Below are 23,432 nucleotides of genomic sequence, written 5' to 3' on the forward strand. Positions count from 1 at the left end.
AGCCCTTTAAATAGACTCCAGAAAGTGGGCTGAAAAGGTCCTTGGGAGAATGTGGGGCATCTCTCTAAACCCCATGAGAGGAGGGCATTGCTGCAAGCAGGACAAACACCTTGTAAATCAAGAGGTTCTGTGTCAACATCTGGGGCCTGGAGGGCTTTGGAGACTGATTTCATGATCTGCCGTCCCTCCTGCTACAGTCTTTTCCCCATCACCAAATGTAAGTCTGTCTTGCCCACCTAGAACTGCTGCTCATGTCCTCTTCCCAGTTTTCTCCCAGCACCTTTTGCATTTTTGTGTTCTGTGGTTCAGTGTCTGTTACCTCAGGTTAAAACATCATACAGTTCAGCTATTTTGGGTTGAAATAGCAACAAGGACTGGATTTTAACTACAGTTGCATCTTGAATTCCATCCAGGCTCTCAGACAGATTTGTTTTATGAGACAGAGGCTTTTCTTCAGTCTCCTACCCCAATTAAAATCTTAGCTACTTTGTTTTCACTGCTATTTCAATCTAAATTAACTAGTTTAATTTTTTCTTTTTCTTTGTTTAGAAGACATGCTTTTAAATCCTGTTTTAAAAAGGTCTTGGGGTCATTTTCAAAACAGTATTACAGGAATCCACCTTAGGAGTTGCGCAGCCCAAGAAAATCAAGGCAGTTGCTCCTTTGCACATGAGAGCTACAGTAGACGATATGAATATAGTTGTTGTGCAACTCTAGAGCCCAGCTCCTGGGGATTTGCTTTCTTCAGCAGTCATTTTTCAGTGATTACTATACAATTAGTGACTCACTTTTAAAAGTCTGTGGGTGTTGTAGTTATTCCTGAACATCACACTTAGCATCTGAATTTCCCCAGGATTTCTGTTGCTGTGAAATTTCATTTCATCTCCTCTTGTGTTAGCTAAACTTGAGTCCATCTATTGCTTTTAGATTGTAGATCTTGACCGAGGGCTCGTGTTAAATGTTGAAGGAAAATACCTCCAAGATTCCCAAGGCAACCCTCTCCGAGTGAAATTAGGAGGAGATGGACGTACAATTGTTGGTAAGTGGCAGCTTCCTTCTTACGGAAAAAAATCTACAGCTTTTGTGCACATGGTACAAATCTTTGAGCTGCTGAATGCTTTAGGCATCCCCAGGTCCCATGCAAGCATTTGGAGCTGCTTGTACCTCAGGTCTCCATCAGGCAGCACGTTGCAGGACCTGGGGAGTCTTTGGAGCATCCTGTGAGGCTCTGGAGTATGAGGCAGCAAGAATCACCCAAATCCATCTCATTTGTATCAGCATTAGACAGGACTGCAGAACTGAGCTAGGATAAGGATTGACTCCTGTTTGTCTTCTTATACATAGAAGTAATTATTTCCCACCACTAGCACTGTACTAGCCATACGTATGTGATTATTTTTTCTTCTGAAACTGATCACAAATAGTAAAACCCCCCCGTGTGTGATCTGTAAAAATGTTGCTGTTTGCTTATCAGTCCACCTGTATAGATTTCTTGAATGCAAATTCAGTGCCTGCTGCCAAACTGGTTGCCACGACTGTTTGCGGTAACCAGAATTTGGCACAAAAATTTATCTGCAGTGACAGCATCTCACCAGCTCATCCCAGTTTTTCCTTGTGCATGTTTGACATTAGGGAGTAGTTCATCATACCTTTCATCAACAGTTACAAGACTGACTTCAATTAAATACAGGCACAGTCTCTACATTGTGATTCTGAAGTGAAACCTCCCTGCAATCTTCCTGTTATCAAACAGCCGATAAAAGTGAATACCACTGTGGTTTATCTGAGGTTCTTCTGAACTATTTTCCAGCTTCTTTAGCCATGGCTCTCTCCTAGATAACAGCCTTTTCTGTCAGCTTAGTACTGAACCACACTCTCAGTGCTCTTGTGGTATCTACTATTGATAAATACCATGCTATAAGTCTGAAATGGATTAATAGTGATGGGTTTTTTTCTGTTTTGTTTTTCTCTCCTAGATGAAAAGGGTGCCCCAATGGTGAGTCCCGATGGATTACCTTTGTTTGGACATGGCAGATTTAGTAAACCTGTAGCGAGTGCACAGGATAAACCAATAATAAGCCTTGGAGGGAAACCTCTGATTGGTCTTGAAATGATTAAGAAAACAACCACTCCCTCAACTACTACTACAACAATACCCCCAACAACTACCACAACTACTACAACAACTGTTGCTACAACTACCACCACCACTCCTGAACCAACCACCACTGAACCACCCACTGAGAAGCCACCCCCAACCTGTCCTCCAGGCACTTATGGACACTATGATGACGAGGGCAACTTGCTGTTGGGATTTGATGGCCTGCCAGAGTGCAATGCAGAAGGTAACTTCATTTAGTGCTGTTTGAACTTCTTTGGTTGTATTATTTGTACAGCACAGTTACACAAATGTAAAGCGGAAAAGAATCTGCCTCTGAAGATTTTGGTCCATGTGATAAGGTAGGAGCAGAGATTTAGAGCAGCTAAAGAAGAGTTTGGGTGTTAAAAGGTTTTTAATTGAAAAATATCAACTTTCCTCGAAGTGGAAGTTTTTCATGGATGTTGATTTCAGTAAAATTCTTACCTTGTGTTGGATCCAGTTTTGTCACATATATTCATGCATGTGAGCAGAAGTATAGGCAGTAGTTTTGTAGCTAAAGCACTCACATACAGGAAAGTCCTCACTTGGGTTCAGGCAAGGGAAGGACCTGAAGGCACTATACATTTTGACTATTTTATGTTCTTTTCTCACAATAAATTCTGAAAAGTCTCTCTTTTGAGCCATGGTGGAACCAGCTTTTGCAAAATGAGATTCTTGTTCTCTTGCCAGCCCTCGGAGATAGAGATTGTCTAGCAGGAATGTAGCACAGCACAGATGAAGCTGGGGAAAGACAACCCTGGCTCTGCACAGATAAGGCAGAGAGTTGTACACTAATTTCTTTCTCATCTGAAACTATATTTGAAAAAATGAAAACATCATTTCCCTGTTGCAGTTATACAAGCTTAGAATGTGGTGCCAAACTGAAATCCAAAGTAAACAAGTATAAATGTACTATAGTCTTAGGGTACTGATCCTGTTCCTACCATGTTTTACTCTTTCATCACCTGAATGTTGCATTGCAAACCAGTTAGTTGCTTATTTTCCAAAACTAGATCGGGGAGCACCATGGTAGTCCTTATCCTTTCCATTTGTAGGTAATCCCCAAATCAGTCTACAAATGGGCACTAGCAGCATGGTCATAACCTAAACAACAGGTTGGCAAGTCAGATATCTGCCAGCTGCAGTAGTGAGTTTTAACGGGTAATGAAACCTTTCCCCCATACACCTGTGTCTCTGAGGCCAAAGTAAATTTACAAGTAGGTCATGTAGCCATGGCCTAGGAAGCTGAACTATCACTTTGAAGGGTGCAGAGATATGGAAGGATGTGGCTTCAGCAACTCACAGCGAGTCTCAGGATGGCATCCTTGGAAAGGATCTCAGAAACAGACGACTGAAAATCCCCTTACCAGCTACCCTGGGTAAGTAATGAGCCAGAGATGTTAGTGCCTTGTGCAGGTGGAATTACAGTGATTTTTAGTGTTAATACTTACCTAACAACTATCCCCATGTTTGACAGTAGAAGTGTGTTTGCATATGTACATATGCATGGATGTGTACACACAGAGACATGCATATATGAAAATTACTATTTCTTTGAAGATTTTTGGTTTTCCCTTTAGTGCTTTCATTGTTTTTAATTGTATTTACAAAACTGTTACAAATATTTTATATATATAGTTACCCTGGTATTTTCAAAGTTGCCTAAAGGGGACTGTGATTTTTGGTAGAGTCTCTCCCACTCCCACCAGATCCCTTTGCTTACCTTAAATGTCACTTGTATCCTGTAATGTTTTCTGTCTTTGGCCTATGCTGTTTGATACCTGAAGGACCTCTTTTGAGAATACATGTAAGAAGAGTAAGAGTTCATGAAATATGGCTGGGGTTACTATGAATATAGACTCCAAAAGCTGAAAAACAAAAAGCTTTGCAGTATTATTTTTAGCAGAGTTGTGGACTGGGGAATTTTCATGTGATTTTATGAACATTTTAAAACATTCTGCTTGGGTTTTTTCCTTCTACCAGATGGACTTGCTGAATCCTTGACCTTTGTTAGAGGCATGAATGAAAAATAGTTTTTTATACAGGCTTCATGTTCAGTGGCCCTTAAGTCACTGCTAAACTGTCTGGCATTTTGACAGTATGTCTACAAATGCATCACAGTGGAAGAGTGAAAGGAAAAGATGGTGCTAGATTTCTACTTCTTACCTGCTATATAGCTTGAGCAATACTAGTCCCTACCTTGCAATTGCAAAAGTTTCTCTGAAGAGTAATTATTAGGATTTGATTTTTTTTTTTTTTTTTTTTTTTAAATCCTGGTGACCTGCCTCAACATTTGACAAATGCAGCAAAACAACCTGCCTGTTCCACAGAGGAACTTGCCTGAAAAGAAAGCATCTTTGTGGTGTTTATTTAATGATGGCTGCTTTTGTTTAGCAAGTGCAGTGTCTGTTTCAAGAGGGATAAACAACTACTACTTGAACTATCAAAACATTTAATGCAGTTTTCCCTTGACCATTTTCAAATCATATTTTTATGATGTCTTTCCCTTTAATCTGAGTCTGGAAAATACTCCAGATCCTTTAATGAAATACTTTTTCTGCCAAAGCTTGATATTTGTTGCTAAGTGCTTTACTCACAAACAGTCGGGGGCTGCAAGTGCCAAAACCCACTGCCAAACATTCTACTTAAGCTTTGGCAAATTTGCTTGCTCTCTGGCAGGATTTTTGCTTGACCCAGCAGAATTTATTGTCAACATTTCACTAGATTCAGCACTCTAACTTTCACAAAGGAGTCTGGCCACACAAGCATGACTTGTCAGTGAAATCAGCTAAACTTTTTTCATGAACTCACAAGGAGAAAAAAGGTAGAGTCTTAACCACGTGTTACATGTGATAAAATCAAGTGGTGGTTGCAGTGTGCCATCCTTACAGATGCCAAAAGTCTATGTCAAGTGGTCATAGGAAGACTTCGTCTCATTTGGTACAGGCAGGGTTCACTGAAGAGCTGCAGTGAAGGGTGATGGAGCAAGCTGGGGAACTGCAGCTGGTGTACGTATGTATATACAGAAAATTATAAAGTGAGAGGTCTTTTGAGAAGTACCCCTATTGCCGCCATGCCACAGCTAATGCAAAAGAAGCACAGACAGTGAAGTAGAAGAGACCGAACAAGTACAAAAATAGAAAATAATGTTTGTTTTTGCTGGATTGTACATAGGCCAAAGGCTGATTAGCTAATATGTGTGAATGAGTTGAAAACTGCACATGAAGGACTTAAAATTTCTGCATATCTGAGCCTCTTGTTTACTTGGATATAGTCAAAGGTAAATGCCTACATTACAGACATTGGCTGATGCTGGCCAGCTGTGGTAAGATCTGCAGAATTCAGCAAAGGATCTACTTTGTCACTGACTACCCTCAGAGAAGTCAAGTAGCTTCCAAGTGGATGATCTCCTGATGAGTGGCTGCAGAAGTCTACCATGAGAAAATGTCAGATTTTGCTAGATGAAAGTCTGACAAGAATTAACTCATTTCCTGTGTTTTCAAAGCTTATTTTGGCATTAAAATCACTACAATGTATTTAAAAAAACCTTATTGTAGTAGGAAAAAAATCAGTCTTGTACAATAATTGTTGGTTCTAAATAAAAAAAAACCATGCAAAATGAAAATGTAACATTCAGACTACATATATGTGAACTATCTGACACTGGCAGTTGAAACTTTGCATTGTTTGTATTACTGGCTTAGTAAAAATAACATTGTTGCTTTCATATCAAGTGTTACAGGAACATTAAGAGTTTCTTTGTAGTAGAGTTCTTGAAGTCAAAGCTGTCTTTCTCTTGCCTTTATTCACACACTGGCCTCTCCCCAGCCTCGGCATTTCACTGAAGACTTCTAAGTGTACCTGCAGTGGGTTCCAGCACAATGCTTTTGTTGTTGCATTGCTTTTCATGGCTAATCAGAGCTTTGTGTACTCTTTTGGCTTCCCTGAATAACACAGAGAAATGCATTTCTCAGAGTGTGCAGGGAAGCCGCCAGAATTCACAAGATGAAGTACTTGATGGTTGATGTATCTGGATACATGTCCTACAGAGATACTGAGATAATCTGTAGGGATGAGCATCTGGGAAGCCTGTGGGTGCATTGGATTTTGGGGTGGATCGGGGAGAGTTTTTGATGTGCACCTCACAGTCATCTCTTCTTGTTATGCTTTCTTTCATTTGCATCATGGAGCAATCTCAGTGTGCACAAACTGAATTCCTGTTGGGTGAAACTAAAGCAGAAGCAGTTCTGCAGGATGACATGTATGTGCCCCAGCCTGTAATGAGCATTCAGTCCACAGGATCAGACTAGAGCTAATGCAAACTAAAACCCCAGAAAATCTAGCACCGATTACTTCATTCTACAGATCCATTCCTTTTGGGCTGCACTAAGTAACTAGCATAGGCACAGTCTGTAAATTGCATGGTTCTATGGGTTGTTTGAGTTTTATTCCCCTGCAGAAATTATTGAAGCTTTCAGTTTATTCCAATTGCTTGGTTGGGTTTTTGTATATGATTTTCTCACATTTGCTGCTTCCGAGACTATAAAATGTTGTCAAATCCCGACCCGAGTGTTACGCGGTTGCTGCCAGCCTGCCTTTGCTCCAGAGCTGATGGGCCTGGAGCAGAGCTTCTGGAAGGTGCATTACCCTCGATTTTAAGTAGCAGCACTGAACCCATTTTCCCTCAGCAAAACTCCTGGCTACTGCAGTTAGCCACTCATCTGTTACTCTAAATATGCCAAGTGGACTGTCACTGTGTTATTTGGAAACTAGGCAGTTATCTTATTTGAGAATCAACTGGCTAAAGATTTTTATTTTAAACTTTATTCCAGAAGTGTTTTACTAGGAGGGTAAGGATGAGACCATTGAATTCTTACAGCATTTTTTTCTTTCTCCTTCAATAGATACATTCTCAGGACTGGATTCAGATGTGACAGCAACTCCAGAGGCATATGTGATATACGATGACGGTACTGTTTAACTGTAAAGTCTGTTGCAAGTGGCATCTTTGGGGTGGTTTTTTTCCCGGTCTTCTTTCTTTGGAATCGGATTTGAGGGGGCAGGTTGGTGAATGGGAGCTTAAGCAAGCAGTGGTGAGCTGGAAAAGCTTTCCAGAGTCCTGCATCACATGTGAAGATCAAGGGTGCAAAGGCAACTGCTTCTGGATGTGAAAGTCCCTTTCTATCAGTCTTGCAATTTAACAGGAACCTATTGGGGCAATAAATTATGTTCAGAGCTGCGTCATACAGTCACCAATTCAATCCCAGCTTTACTTTCTCTGGTAAAACTTCTAACTCCAGCCCAGTCAAAGTCAATCAGCTCTTCTAAAGTAGAAGATCCAAATAATATCTGAGCCCTAGAAACCTGAAATACCTTAGTGAGTTTTTAGCACTCTACAGCACTGTGAATATATTTTTTTAATCCTTTTTTTTTTTTTTTTTGATGTGTAGTCTGGATTTAGACTATAAAACATGCTCATACTGATTGAGATCACCTACTAAAATAATTAATCTGCTGAATTCATGTGGAATTTAAATCAAAGAGATTTGAAAACAGATAAAAGGAGAATACAGAAAGATTTTTGCAGAGTTATATTCATGACATCTTGATATTATAATCCAGGACACACAAAATTTAGCTGAAGAGGAAGCCTCAAGTCCCAGCATTTAATTGTATGTTTGCATAGGGAATGCAAATTCTCTGTTACTAGAACTAGCATTCACTTTCTGCCATCAGTGACTTCTGATGTTCTGCTCCTTTTAATCCTCAGATTCCAGCTCCTACCCCTGCATATTAAAGTGGAAAAGTACTCTGTTAAAGTTGAAGCCTTATAGTAGAATTTATGGCTCTAGAATAATAAGATTTTTTCTTTGTGTATGCAGTGCTGGGTTCCTAAGTCAAACCAACAACAGAAAAGCATTTAAAAAGAGAGTGCAGCAGCTGAGAGGAAGATACAGACTTTTGTGCTTTTTAGTCTGATCACTTCATACTGAGGCCAACATTTCTAATGTGGGGAGAAGAGCGTGAACTAAAAATTGCGCTAGTCTTACATCCCCTGTTCCTTACATCCCCATGAAAGTGGAATATCCTCAGTGCACAGGTCTTTTGCCAGGCCTCCCCTTAGGTGCAGGTCACCTGCAGAAAACAAATGCTTTAGCATTTTAAAGCCATGAACTGAATCCTTCCACCTGTATGAGGATATGGCAGGGATACCAAATGCTTCTTCCCCTTCATTTCGTGTGTCAATCTGGTAGCACAGTAGCTTTTCAAGGAGCACTGGATTTAATAGGATTGAATATCAAGGAGTACTAATATCAGGAGATTGATGGGGGCAGTTTGCCTTCCCTCATAGCCCTAATGGGATCACGAATGGTAAGTACAAGACTCCGTGCCTCTTAAGTTGCAGGAGGGTGTAAGAGCGGTATGAACCAGCTCTAGCATTTTAGAATAATAACACAGAGTTTTCTTAAAAAGCCATTTTTTCACTCCCTTATCTCCTTGCTTTGGCATCTGAGGGCTGCAGCCAGGGATTCAATTACTGTGCTGTCTTCTCTTGGGTGTTGTAAGGGAAGGTGCCAGACAAAGTGTATTCAGGGTATTGGTGTATGAATACATTTGTTTATTGTCATCCTTTTTACCTGTGTGAACGAGGTCTAAATCAGCAACGATTCTAGTATTCTAAGGCAGAGGCTTTATGCTCGCTGTCCATCAGTTTGGTAGAAACCCTCACAAGGCTGAGGTGTGACCAACTCTGACTTAGAGGCCTGTGAGGAGTGTGAGGCCCCTAGGGCAGGGTGCGTAGCAGTGCTCTGGGACTGTGGCTGGTGATAGAAATGTTTTCCTTCTCATACTTAAGCCAAAATAACATGAAGCAAGCTAACATTTTCATCTTATGTTTTCTCTGAAGACTATGAGTTTTTTGAGAGCACTTTGCCACCAACCACCACCACCATCACCACCACCACTGCTTCTACAACGACAGAATTGGATGTTGTCTATCCAGAGACTAGTGATGTTGGCACCGGCCCTGTGTCAGAATATGATATTGCTGGGAAGAAACGGTTCACTGGTAAGGATGTCTTTTGGTTTATGTAGATTACTACTTGTGCTGCAAATAATTATTGTTCTAGCAAGGTCAGCCCTTAAACTCAGACCATTGCACAAATACATCCAACAGACTCCTGTGTGGTCCTTGTGAGGACTGTCACCTGGGAAGCCCAAACAGCAGAGCTTTGTTCATAGCTTTGTTGCTTGCACGTGTACGTGTGGACCCACACCAAATTTGTTGAAGCAGTGCAAACCTCTTTGTACTCTTTTAGTATAAATGCTCTGCTCTGTATTCTGCATTGTTTGCTTTAGCTGAAGTCAGTAAGAGAGCAAGACTGTCGACTCTGGTGCTCAGTTCAGCTCTAACTACAGCATTTTAAGTTCACACCAGTAGTTCAAACAGTGTAAGTCTCCATGTAAGTGTGAGTATTCCTCTGTGGGACCAAATTATTTTCCACTGACTCATGCAACCCCAGTGATTTCACCCACCACTGCAGAAGCATGTATGTCAAAGGTGTGCTTCAAAGTCAAGGAAGGAATGTTGTTTTGGATATGATCTTTCCAAAAAGTAAAACCAGCAGAGATAAATTTTTCTTTTCTATTTGTATCTTTGCTCTGTAAAAGAAACTTGGTGAAGGAACCCCCAATACATTGACATGAGCCATGAGGCTGGCTCCTATATGTGAGCCATTCAAGTGTGTAGGTATGTGTTGCAGCTCTGACTTCAGACCTGCTCTGTTTCTTTGTCAGAGAAGCAGCTGGGGGCCAAACTGGAGGGATTTCGATGTGGTAGAGCATTCCAGCCTTCACCCCAGACTGGTGACATCCCCACAGCCCTTTACAAACCTCTGGCATTTGAACTGAGGTCAGGTCAGCTGCTGGCTCACCTGGCATTTCAGAGGGGAGTTCAGAGGATGGAGAGTCAGCTTTGACTCATGTCTTGCTTTCCCTTCCAATATCCACAAGCTTCATGTGGCTTAGAGTGGAGCTCTGCTGCTGGAGTAAAACATTTGTTTTTATATATGCTAAGACTTTTTCCAGTGCATCTTCAGTTTCCCTGTCCAAACAATTTCATGATGTTTCTATTCGGCTCTCTCACTGACAGTGCTTCTTGATTCATTTAGCTGGAGAGGCTAAAATTAACTTCATTGCAGGATCTGGAAAAAATCCCTTCAGGGCATGAAATCCAATAAGATAAACCAAGAAATGTTGGTCTATGAACATTTCAAGGCTCTAGGGAAATAATATTACCATTTCAATGAATTGTATTATTGCAACTGAATAAACATTTCCAAAGCAAATTTTATAGTCCTTGCTTTGAATGTTACAGTGACTTTTAAGGCAATAGAAAGATGGTTTAATCTTTTCCTGATCTGAAGTGCAATTCCAGTCAGTGTAAAGCTTTTAAATATGTAAGTTACAGGTTGAGAGCACATGCCTGGAAGGTAGGCATTCATGACTCCCGGTCCCATAGTACCGAGGGACCACAGCAATAATCCCTTCTTTTAACGTGGCCAGACTTCACCTTGGAATTACTCTTCCTGTCCCCTCTGTTGTTTCACTCCAACTTTAAGATGTTTGTGTAAGAACCAACCACTTAGACCCGTAAAGTCTTAGATGATCTAAGGCCCTGGCAGGGATCTGTTCCCATGAGTGGAAAGGCAGAGAGTTTGGGTGACAATTTCAACCCCACCTTCCAGAGCCGCTGGAGGTAGCCTGTGGAGGGTCCTGCAGTCAGACCATCTCTTGTAAGAAAGACAATCCTTCTGTCTTTGCATAATTGGCTACAGTTGTGAGTGAGTGTGGGATAGACCTGAATATTGGCATCTCATTCTCCCTGCTCATCAATCAAATTGAGTGCAAGCCATGCTTTGTTGGCAGCAATGAACTGTCTCTGGGCTGGAAGGGGAGAAATTTTAAAACTCAGAACCCATCTTTCTTCTTTTCAGGAAATCGCCAACCTGTGTGCTCCTCTGTGGTATGTACAAACTGCTAACTAAACACCACCCTTCTCTGTCTCTTCCAGCTCCTTATGTGACCTATCTCAATAAAGATCCAGCAGCCCCCTGCTCCTTGACAGAGGCCCTGGAGCACTTCCAAGTGGAAAGCCTCGATGAAATAATCCCTAATGACCTCAGAGAAAAAGATCTGCGTCCCCTTAAAGCCCCTCACAACATCACTGTTGTGGCAGTTGAAGGCTGCCACTCCTTTGTCATTGTTGACTGGGCCAAACCTGCTCGAGGAGACATGGTAACAGGTACTCTCCTGAGGATTGCTCTCCTGATGGGGTAGTGGGGAGGGTTGTCTCAAATGACCATTTTTGCTTTAAAATGAGCCAAAGGCTCATGAAGTTCTCACTTCTCTGCAATTTTTTAAGGGAGGTGAGCTACTTTCTGAGGAGTGAGAAAGGTCCCTTGTCCCTCAGTGCTAGACCAACCAGCCCATGTTGGTCCAGATGTCAAGATTTTGGCACTCATTTTGTGCCAGTGATTCTGAAGGCACCACTTCTTGCCTGGATGATAGCTGTGATAGTGCTTTGCTCAGCTGAGCACTTCTGACCCCAGGGAGTGCCCTCAGCAAAAATGCAGGTACCTCCCAAGCCTGTCTTTGGAATATCCTTCACATTCGTCTTCTGTCCACTCTGAGCAAAGGTGATGGCATATCTGGAGCCGGTTGGAATCCTGCCTCGCAGTGAGCGTGGCTACAGGAGCCTGTAGAGAGGCTTCTGGCTTGGCAGTCTTCTAGTCCTCTTTTTTTTTTTTTTGTAGGCAAAGAAGGTATCAGGGTCGATTAGCTTGTTTTACTGAAATTTTGCTCAAATATCTGTCTGATAAGTGAGGTCCAGAAATGGGGAATGTGTTAAACAAATGTATTAAATTAGATCTCCTTTAATGTCTTTAGACCTTTTGAGAGTCAGCCCAACTGACTTCAAGAATGAATCTCAAAAGTTGCTGGAAAAACATGAGTACATAACCAAAATATTTTAGAAAGTAATCAACCCCTGTTTATCAGTGGACCCAAAAGATCTGGAGTAAGCACTGGAAAGCGCCACTGCTTTGGTGCTAACGTCCAGTTTTTGAGGAGCCTCGCCCAGCTCTGTGGCTGACAGCCATGGCAGAGGGGTAGGAGCTGGTGGAGACGAAGCAGCAATAATGGTATAATTGGGAAGGGAGAAGGTGGCACTTGAACAGGCTGTGCGGTGTCTCCCACAGCATTTCATTCTTGAAGGCTGTTGATCTAGTTGCTTACCAAGCTCAGTCCGCATAACTTTTTTTTTTTTTTTTTCCCCAGAAAAACCCCTGGCATTTTTAACTATATTAGTTTCTGCACAGTCAGTGTATCACTTAAAACAGTGAATGGGTTGCTTCTGTCATCTTTTACCTTCACTGTGTTTTAAATCAGAATTTGCACCTGAGTGCCATCCTTTCATATAATGCTCCATCATTATTAGCTAATGACAGGAAATTCTTGTAGCCTGAGATTTTCCAGGAGAGTTAGGAATCAAATAATTTTTGCATTCAAAGATGCTTCTACTTCTTTTGACCTATAAAATCTACCATGACACCTAGGGATTAAAATTTATTCAGAATCCTCACAACTATTTGTCTTTCCCATTTACAGGCTACCTGGTTTACAGTGCATCCTATGATGACTTTTTAAAGAATAAGTGGTCAACCAGAACTGCAGGGACTACTCATTTGCCAATTGAGAACCTGAAGCCCAACACACGGTAGGGAATTTGATCCGCTCTTTTTCAGTTCTGTTAGGGAAGTAAAGCAAACTTTGAGAATTGTTAATTGTTCTTGGCCTTAGTATAAATGCTTACATCTGATCTAGATTTTACTCGTTCTGTTTGACAGCAAATTCTCTTTCTAAACTGCACACAACTACTTACATGTTATTTTTACCATATTGACCCTGGAGCAGATGGCTCTGTATGTGCATAAATGTTTGTGATATAAAACCACATATCAATAATAGAAAATCTTACTTTAAAAATGCATTTTATAGTCTTGTGCATAACTGAATCAAATTTTAGGGGGAAGAGTATAGCCTTGGTGTGATGTGAGTGGCCATTCCCACATACTGGTGTGGCCAAGGTTTGATACCCAGCTGGTGGGGAGAGGTGCCACTCCCTGGGATGTTTTTGCTGTCTGTTCACATGAATTGTGCTGGAAGAGAAGACTTGGAGTCATATAATGAGGCTGGGACAGTTGCTTAGAAGTCAGTTTGGCAGGAGCTTTAAGTCTTTATCTCGCAAAAAGTGTCGCTGAAGGGGCAGAACAAGAATGCATGCTTTGCATGATATTGGAATAATTCATGGCAGTTAGGTGGGAAGTAAATGGCCACAGAGGGACTTCTTTTGATAGATGCTTGGTGTCTCTCATACTTTTCTCTCAAATTCTGAGTCTGTAATAGTTTGGTGCTGTCTTAGGTGAAGTGATTGCTCTTCATTTGCTGATGACTAGATGACTACAGTCTCTTAGACACTGGTAGCAGGTGTTGCTCACATATTTGGTAACATGGGAGATGCACTGGGATTGTGAGCTAGGACTAGCATACCTCACCTGATGATGAGCTGCAGATCAGAGCATCCACTCCTAGGACAGCCACATAGGGTTTGTGCCAGGGCAACACAGGAGAGAAACGATGTCACCTAAAGTATATTTTCTTTCCAAGACTATTTATAGACAAAGGGAAGGTTCTAGAGGTTAAAAGCAGTTGACTGAGAACCTCAATCTAGAAAGCAGATAAACGCTTGAGCATGACCTTCATCTAAAATCTTAACAGATTAAATAATAAAATAAATTATGAAAAGTCAATGCAGGGTAGCATTTGGGTCTCAAATATGACCAGGCTTATTTTTTCTGACCACATCACAGTGCTTCACCACACAGCTCTGACTTTAGCATAGACTTACACATGCCTTGCCCCTGCAGCTGCTCCTGCTGGCCCCGAAACATCCAAGCACCAAGAAATCACAGTGTGTGTTAAGAAGGGGGTGTTACTTCCTTGTCTCCTCTCCGGACAGTTCCCTCCAACCACAGAGTTCTGAGGTCATGGCATCACTTTGGGAGACCCAGCACCAGAGAAACTTCAGCAGCAGTTCCTTAGGCAGGTGTACCAGGGACACGTCCCTGGAAAAACTGTGTCACCTTATCCTCTCCTTTTCTGTCTACAGTGCTGTCAGTCCCATACTTCATGAGGCTTTTTCTTACATATCCAAGAGATAAAAAAAGGCAACCTATTCTGAAGATTAATAATCTAGACCTCAGTGCAAGCCTTTTAGAGTGGTTCATGGTGCATTAAAGCAATATTATTTGCACAGTAGAGAGCTGCAATTGTATGCTCTGCCTCTGCTAGTGCCCTTGTTATAAAACATCAGTTACAAATTTATGGAAGGTGGTATGGGGCACTGCTTATCTGTGGGTTTCACCTGTTATAACAAGATGGAAGAGGTCTGAGATCTCCTAAAGTCTGTTCCTAGATAGCAAGGGAAGCAGGTGCAGACCACCCTGCCTTTGTACATCCTTGTCCTTTTGACTTGAGGATACCCTTTCCCTAAACCTCTCTTCTCCTGCCACTAGTCCCAGTTCTTGCCTCCACATCCCAGACTCCTGTACATCCCCAGCCCTTTTCCCCTTCACTGGTTTTCACTCCTCCACTCTGACCTTGTCCCCCACACAGGCCAGGGAGGTGTGCCTGTATGCCCTAGCTTCCCCTGGCCAGGCTCCTGTCTCTTGCCTCTCTGCCATTTCCACCTTCCAGCCACAGCTCCTCACCTCTTCACTGTCTTTCAGTCAAGTCTTCCTTTCCTGCTGCCCCAAGGACAGTGCTGAAGGGTAGCGATAGCTCTCCGCTTCTTGTGCTCACCATCTTAAGGACTCCAGGTCACCAGAAAGAGCAGTTGCAGTGAAAGTGCCCAGGAACCCTGCAGCCACTGTCCCAGCCTCGCTCAGTGCGGAGGAATTGGTGGGATTTGAGCTGCCAACCTGTGATACATCTGCTGAGATGTACATTAACTCCAGGCTTCAGAGGGTCATAATTTGACTGTATTTGTACGGAGTTTTATAGGAACAGCAAGGTTATAGGTTTATGCATTTCCATGAACCTAGCAACTCCCATGTCAAATATTAAAGTTCTGTTTCAAAGTAGGGAGGTTCAAACAAGCACTGTTTGTTTTAAGCATATTATTTCCCCAGCATCTTACTGGAGAATGGTATCATCCACTGGCCCCTGTTGTATGCTCTATGGAGGCAATAAAGGCTTCATGTGGGGTCTGTGGTGGAGAAGGAGAATTCTTTCCAATAAAGAAATTCTGTGTATCAGCCAATCTCATTTACATTCTCTAAATCCACAGACTGAATTGATTGCATAATTTTTGTCTTAAAAATAACCCCCTAACCACTGGGAAAAGACCCCATGCCTAACTAAGAAAATAGGGCATGAAATCTGAAGTTAGTCTAAAAATTTTGTGTTTGCATTGTTAGTGCCTTTTGTGAGAAATCTCTGATTAAGTCGGATTTACTGTATGCAGATGCTGTTGAATGCTGGGCATCCCATGAGGGGCTGTTGGTGGTGCAATCTTGTGGCATGCACAGCATATCAAAATGGGTTGGCATCTTGGCAGGAGTCAGTCCCAGAGAAGATTTGAAGATGTCAACATATCCTGGAAAACATCTGCCTGGTATTTAGGTTTTACAAACGAAACGGAAGTCTATGTTTAACCCATGTCATAAGTTTTCTTCTGAGACCTGGTCTAAATTCCATTTGAGAAGTGGAAGCTTTTCCATTAGCAAAACTCTGGTCAGCTTCAGTGGGCACAGCAGCTGCTTTTATGTGACATGCAAATGTAAACACTAAAACTACTTTAAACCTTATTAAGTCTTAAAAATGGGAGTCTTGACAACGTCCCTTCCCTAACCTCAGTTCTCAGCTGTCACAGAAAACTGATGCAAAGGCCATCCGTGCTATCACTAAATCCAGTCTCCTGCAATCACAAACATTATAATCCTCATCATAAACATTTCAATCTCCTTCTTGAGCACAGTTAGGCTTTTTCCTGCCTTTTTGCAGGAAAGCTGTGTCAGCGCCTGATGGGAGTGACTAGGTAGTCTCATAATTTGAAACACTATCCTTTACCACCTGATCTCCATGTCTCATCAAATCTGCTTCCCTGTCCACTTGGTTTTTGTTCCCTGGAGGGAACAAAATTTTGATCCCACAGTGCCTACTACCAATTCCAGTGCTTGCACAGAGCATTTCATAGGAGGCTCTCAAACATTTACTCAGGGCTCACAACCACAGAGTCTGGATCTTCTGGCTCTGGGGGGCCAGATGCACCATAAATTTCTGTTTTCTATCTGTGTCTCCGTTAAAGCAAAATTGCAGTATGTCCAACAAGTAGCATCAGCTACTGTGTATCACCAGAGCAGCACAAAAGAGGTGAGATGTCAATGAAACCCTTGTCCTGTGCAGGTGGTAGACCTGTGTGGCACATACCTACCCCACACCAGCTCCTCTTCCAGGTCTGCTCTAGTGTCTTTTATAGTATTTGTTTTAAATATTGATGATAGATGTAGTGCTATACTATTTTTGATGGAGAGAGATACTTTGCACTAGCCTGTGAATCTTCAGGCAGCTGATTTACAGGTTTTTCTTCTGGAGGGATGGTGCAGTTGTAGGAGGAGGGTTTCAGTCCCTGCTACCCTCTCCACTTGCTCATGGGAGGAAACCTGCCTGTCCTTCTCAACCCCATTCAAGAAAGGTCTCTTTTCCCCTTATCCACAGATTCTGCTGGGCAGGGGGGTCTGTTGGCTTGTCCCCTCTCCTTCCTGGGCAGTGCGTGTCTCTCCCTCCTGAACACCGGTTTGGGCATGCCGGTTCCCCTCCCACAGGCAGCAGCCGTATGCTCTGTGTGTCCCCTATGTGCATCCAGCCTGGCTCTCACCCAGTGCTGATGGAGGTCCAGCAGCCGCCATCCCACCATCTCTGCAGCTGGCGTGTGGTCACGGTGCAATAGGTTCTGCCCTGCCACCTGCAGCACGTGTGGATGGATGGTACCACTGTGAGTCCCATGGCTGGATGGCATCCTGCCGTCTCAGCCTGCCGAGATGGTGTGGAGTTGGGGCTCCATGCAGGCATGCCTTTGGAGAGGCTGGAAAAAGGATTTTACAGCTAACCATTTTTTCTAAAAACAGCTGCTTCCCTAATTAGCATGCTGAGTGATTATCTCACTTTGTGGCTGTGAGTGCCAGCTATTTAATTCCAACAGAAGGGAGATACCTTGAATTAAGTCATAAAATCATTTTGCTCTAAGTGACAGGTATGGTGATACGATTAGTCATATAGTCTAAATGAATAAAAATACTACATACTCATTGCCCTACTAATTTACTCTGTCCTTTCTTGACATGTGAAATGGTATATAAAATCTCAAAGGAGGTTTATTCTTAGGAGGAATTTTTTTCTTGTCTGTATTGAAAATGAACAAAGAACAGTATTGCATCTGTTGCAGTTGTGATTCTTCTGTGCCTGTTGGTAACAGTTTATTGCAATTCTGCCTAAGCAAAGTGTAATCAAAGCACAATCAAATATTACAATTTTTGTTCATTTATTTATGTGATGAAGAACAGTTGAATTATACTGATTTGAGATTTCCTGGCAAATCCAACAGCTGAAGGATTCTGAGTAATGAAAATGTCAGATGCCTGGACCTAGGAAGGCTTTGGCAATTTCTTTTTTATTTGTCATGTCTGAGAAAGAAATATATCCTGACTGTATTATTTTACTGACATTCTTAATACAGCAATCATAGCATCATCTATGTTTAAATCACAGGTCAGCAAGTCATGAGACCTGGCTCTCTTTCTGGCACGACTAGAGGGTTCTTGTGTAATATAAAGGCCTAGAATCTAATTTTCTGATTTATCAAAGAAAAATGTACTCATAACTTCATCATAGGGTTTTTTTTCCAGACAGTCAGGCAGGCAACTTAAACAAACATGTGTCCCAGACAGGCTTCTATGTGCATAACAGGACACCGTAATGTACCCTTGTCCTGTTGCATAACTAAGCAGTTCTTGCATTATGCATTAGATACAAAACTGCATATTTTTCCCCACTTAAATAGGTGCACAAGGTTCTTGGGCTGCTCTCACCTCTTTCAGATGTGGATCATCACACTTACATATCTCATGGGAATGTTTTGAAGCTAGTGTTAATACATACATATTAAGTGCATTGAAAGGGTTGCTCAGAAGGTGCTGCTGTGTTGTGAAGGTGGTATCAAATTATACCTCTTTGGAAGCATTCGGAAGTCAGGCATCAACACAGATATTTTCACTTTGAAGCATTACAGAAAAGATAGGAGCTGGAAAACATTTTTCTCCTGCTCTTCTGAAGTAGTTACACTAAGCGCTGGGTGAAGTCAGTACAGCTTGGTGCTGTGTTGTGGCCATTTTGGGAGCCAGCATGAGGAATCATTGCCCTGTGTTTCATCCCTGTGGTCAGCCTTGTGCTGCTGACCCCTGCCTCGATCCGGGTGGAGAAGGTGAGAGTGGGTGAAGGAGGTGTGGATGGGTACAGGTGTCCCATAAGAGCACTGGCAACTTAGGGCACTAAAGCAGTGCTCAGGCTGCCGTGCTCTTTGGGTGGTCAGAAGTAAAAGAGCACATAGGAGGCTTTTTGCCTCCCCTCTCCTCTTTCTTTAGCCATGCTAAACACTCAGAAGCTACAGTCAAGAAATCAAGGTCAATATTTAAAACTACAGGCAAATATTTCTGCCAGCAAGAGGATTGTGCTAGGCACAAGTAAAAAGCACAGCCTTCCTAAATTTTGCTATTTAACATGACTTGTTTTTGCAACAGTGTGTGCGTCTTTTAAAAGAAGAAAACCATGAATCATTTGTGAGCATCATATAGTCATTAATTACAGGCAGAACTGGCTGCAGAAAGCAGGAGTGGATCCAGTTTCTGGTGTCTGCTGTGGGACACAGCAGGGACAGGGGGCACGTCCTGTCTCAGCCCAGTGTGAGCTATGCAAGTGGGGCAGTGCTGGCAGGTTTCTGTGCAGGATGGGGAAGGCTTTCCCACCAAGAGCAACCTGTTGTTTATAATGGTGCAGGCTCACTTTCACCACCTGAGGAGCGTCAGGCCTGCCACTGGGATGGGGCATTGCCAGGGGAGGTAATCCAGTGCTTCATGGGAAGCATTCCTGCAAGTAACGACTTGTCCTGTCAAGTGGGTCACATGGAGCTTTTGGGGATGTCTGCTCTTGGATGACAGGCTAAATCAAGATTCAAACACTATGTGTGTATTACAGAGACACACTCTTTTTTTGTTGTTGTTCAATTAATTTCTTTACAAGAATGAAATTGATCAAGCAGGCAAGAAAGGAAAACCTAAACTCATGCACTTTAAAAATGCTGTGCTGGAAATTTTTACAGTAGTCTTCCATTCTAATTGGTTTCTGCTGTACCAGATAGAAAGATAAAAGGAAAAGAAGAAAATATTAATCTAGGGAAAAAATGTCAGGGTAGGCATTAACTAAAAATCATTGTATTTGGAAATTAACTAAAATGTGCTTACCTCTAAGGACGAGGATAATTTTGCTTCTACTGAGCAAAGAATGGAGTTCTACTGGCAAGTCATGTGCTTTGAGTTAAGCATGTGATTTAAATACTTTAGGGGAATCAATAAGGCAACATGTGAAGCTTTCTCATATTATTCAAGTATTGTGATCTTAATGCTGCTAGAGTTTTTACAGAAAGGTCAAAAGCTTAGATTCCAATCTCATAAATCTGATCCAGTTTCAGTTTGCAGTTTACACCACTGCTTTCATAGGAGTTCATCTCATTTAAAACTGTTGCTGAGATCAGAATTTAATTTCCTTGCAACTTTTTTTTTTTGTCTGTTGATATTAGTTGTTTCATATAAAGTGGATGTAGTTGTGTGTAGTTTTTGGAAGAGGGATGATTAAATGATCCAAAAATATACACGGGAGCAATTGCAGAAATGAGAAATTTATCTGTAACAGCTAGCTCTTACCCTGGCTCAGTATCCAACTCCATTTAATGCAAAGGACACCTGAACTCAGTGGAATTCTGCTGGTTTGATTCTCATCGGGTTTTAGTATTATTTATAATTTAGCCATTGAAGTGGAATCAATGTTTTAATCTTATTTTCCCTCTCTTTTTGTTTCAGTTACTATTTTAAAGTCCAAGCAAAGAATCCCTTTGGTTATGGACCTGTTAGCTCTTCAGTCTCATTTATCACAGAATCTGGTATGCTTTGCTTTTTATATTAATCTCAAAACTGAATTCCTAATAACAGGTGTGGCAGGGCAATGACTGAAACCAGCACAATAATAAAGATGATCCTGAACTTGCTGTTCTGAGACATTATTTTTTAGGTTAATTATTTGTTTTCAGTAAAGCTAGGAAAATCATATGCACTCCTAATGCCACTATGAAAATGTAAGTGACATTAAAGTGAGCTTCAGGGGAACAGGAAGTTGAATTTAAAATACAAAAGAGTACTAATGTTCAGCAATACAGAAGCAATGGGAAGTTTAATGTCTTTGATAGATCAACCAAACATTTAGTAAATTAGCCTCATAATTGTGAACAGCTGAACAGTTGGAAGCAGCTGTCTCTGGAAAAAATATAGGAAACAATTGTTCTGTCAGGCAAAATTCTCCGTTCTTTTTTTGACAAGGCATGCTGCTCTTTCACAGGGCTAATAGTGCGCTCAAGAGCAACACCCCCTTCTAAAAATAGTACATTAAATGAGCTATTTTTACCCATTTCTTCTTATTCTCCCATTGAGCCAGAGGCCAGTGACTCCACTGAATAATGAAGGACAAATTTTTCAGTCTTGAGGGAAAGGTCTGTTGTCTTTTGCAGATTTTGCCCTTTTGATGACATGGGGTTTATGCAGTCTCTGCCTTTGCTCATTTGACATTAACCTGTACAGCTTGCTTCATAAACTCCATTAAGAACCCTGGAAGTAAGTCTTTGCAGAAGGGAGGCAAAAATGCAAGTAAATGGTCCTCCATAACATATTCAGATTGTTCTTTAAAGGAGTAAGAAGCTCAAGTATAAATCCAAGCATAATATATAGCATTGGAAAAATATGGCAGTATGCCCAGGTGGCCAGGAAGGCCAATGGCATCCTGGCTTGTGTCAGCAATAGCGTGGCCAGCAGGGACAGGGAAGGGATCTTACCCCTGTACTCGGCACTGGTGAGGCCGCCCCTCGATTCCTGTGTTCAGTTTTGGGCCCCTCACTACAAAAAGGACATTGAATGACTCGAGCGTGTCCAGAGAAGGGCAACGGAGCTGGTGAAGGGTCTGAGCACAAGTCCTCTGAGGAGCGGCTGAGGGAACTGGGGTTGTTTAGCCTGGAGAAGAGGAGGCTGAAGGGAGACCTTATCACTCTCTACAACTACCTGGAAGGAGGTTGTAGTGAGGTGGGTGTTGGTCTTTTCTCCCAAGTAACAAGCAGTAGGACAAGAGGAAATCACCTCAAGTTTTGCCAGGGGAAGTTTAGATTGGATATTAGGAAAAATCTCTTCGCTGAAAATGTTATCAAGCATTAGAGGAGGCTGCTTGGTGAAGTGGTTGAGTCGCCATCCCTGGAGGTATCTAAAAGACATGTGAATGTTGTGCTTAGAGACATGGTTTAGTGGTGGACTTGGCAGTGTTCAGTTAACATTTGGACTCAGTGATCTTAAAGGACTTTTCCAACGTAAATGATTCCATGATTCTGTGATTCTATGCTGTATCTTGCAGGTAGTTTTGCTGATTATCTGGCTGCCAGTTTATGGTCCTAAATGCCTAGTTTTCTCATCCAAAATCAGCTGCCTTGTGAGCTTTATTTAATAGGTTAAATCCACCAAATTTCAAGTTTTATTTGCATCATCGTTCTTTCATTTGTCACGTGGCCAAAGGTGGTTTTCTAGCTGGCAGTTGCTAAATCTAAATCAGAATAAATATACAATCCTGTGGGAAGTTTCATCAACTGAGAAAAACAGTGGAATAACAAACACTCATTAGCTCTGCAAATTGATGAGACATGTAAATCTCACATTCATAAAGGAGCTAAAGGCAGTTACCCTGCAACTGATATTATATTGAGTGACACTGTATATTTTATATTATAAAACAACGTTTAGAACAAAATATTAAATTTTGTGTTTGTTTCATTCTTCTAGACAATCCTCTCCTCATTGTCAGACCACCTGGTAAGTCTTATTTTGCCATTTCTTTCATGATGTGCAGAAAACCTGTGCAAAACAGTTACAGTATAGGTGTTAGAAGCATGTTAACATGCAGTTTGTTACAGTTTTGAGCAGGATCAGGTAGTAAATTGTGATAATTCGCAAAATATTTTCCGTCTTAGGACCCCTTATTCTGGTCTTTGAAAAGAAAATTTTTAAAGATATGTTAGAATAAGCACTTGATTTTGTTCCATCTTTTTCCTGGTACAACAGCTTTAATTGCTTAAAATAAGCACTAAAATATATTGCTTCTGTATCTGTGTCCTTCAGTTCCCTGAGCATAGCTTGAACTGTGGAATCAGGTTTTCCTCTCTCTAGCTGTTATGCTCATCTATACTGAACATCATGCCATTATAAAAACTAAAAAAATTCAAGGATTTGTTACTGATCTGAATGATATGCCATGAAGTTGTTGAGCTTGCTTTGCATTTCTGAATTTGCAATAAGACAATTCAACGCCTGATCAGAAGATCCAATTTCCTGGTGCTGGAACCAACCTTGTGGACATGTACATTGGTAGGGTGACTCCAGGCAGCACGTGCTCTCAGAATAGATGCAAGAAAAAAGACCTCATAGTTATTACACTCCATCAGCTTTCCTAAACTGTTCAAACGGTTGGTTCTGGGGCTTTTTGACTAAATCATTCATTAAAACAATGTCCAGCCTGTCCCTCCCTTCTATGTTTTATTATGCTTGTTAGCCTGTTTTTTCCATGTCCTCTCAGTTGTCTCTGATGATTCACAGATACTGCAGAGCACACTATTTCTCTATCAGTCAGTGTTGGAGGCTTCTGAAAGCAGTGGCCTTCCTCTGTTCCCAGTCACCTTCAGGTTTTTTGCTGTCAGTTGTTTTGTGGGTCTGTTCATGGAAAAGAGGTGTTGGAAGATGATGGCTTGTAGTTTCTGCTTTGACTGGACAGAGAGCTACATTAGTAGAGATAAGATAGACCAGAAAGAGGTGGTAGA

At 41.7% G+C, this 23,432-nt stretch overlaps 1 protein-coding gene across 1 annotated transcript in view; it reads left to right on the forward strand.

The window, feature by feature from the left end:
* FNDC1 (fibronectin type III domain containing 1) overlaps window positions 1-23,432 on the forward strand; it is a 44,516-nt gene that overhangs the window by 15,373 nt on the left and 5,711 nt on the right. The window contains exons 9-16 of the mRNA XM_074924763.1: window positions 928-1,039; window positions 1,977-2,345; window positions 7,045-7,110; window positions 9,048-9,209; window positions 11,214-11,444; window positions 12,809-12,917; window positions 20,392-20,471; window positions 22,402-22,431. Coding sequence (XP_074780864.1) covers window positions 928-1,039; window positions 1,977-2,345; window positions 7,045-7,110; window positions 9,048-9,209; window positions 11,214-11,444; window positions 12,809-12,917; window positions 20,392-20,471; window positions 22,402-22,431 — 1,159 coding nt within the window. The remainder of the gene's footprint in view (window positions 1-927; window positions 1,040-1,976; window positions 2,346-7,044; window positions 7,111-9,047; window positions 9,210-11,213; window positions 11,445-12,808; window positions 12,918-20,391; window positions 20,472-22,401; window positions 22,432-23,432) is intronic.

The sequence above is a fragment of the Athene noctua genome, chromosome 1 (genome assembly GCF_965140245.1).
Source record: "Athene noctua chromosome 1, bAthNoc1.hap1.1, whole genome shotgun sequence".
NCBI lineage: Eukaryota > Metazoa > Chordata > Aves > Strigiformes > Strigidae > Athene > Athene noctua.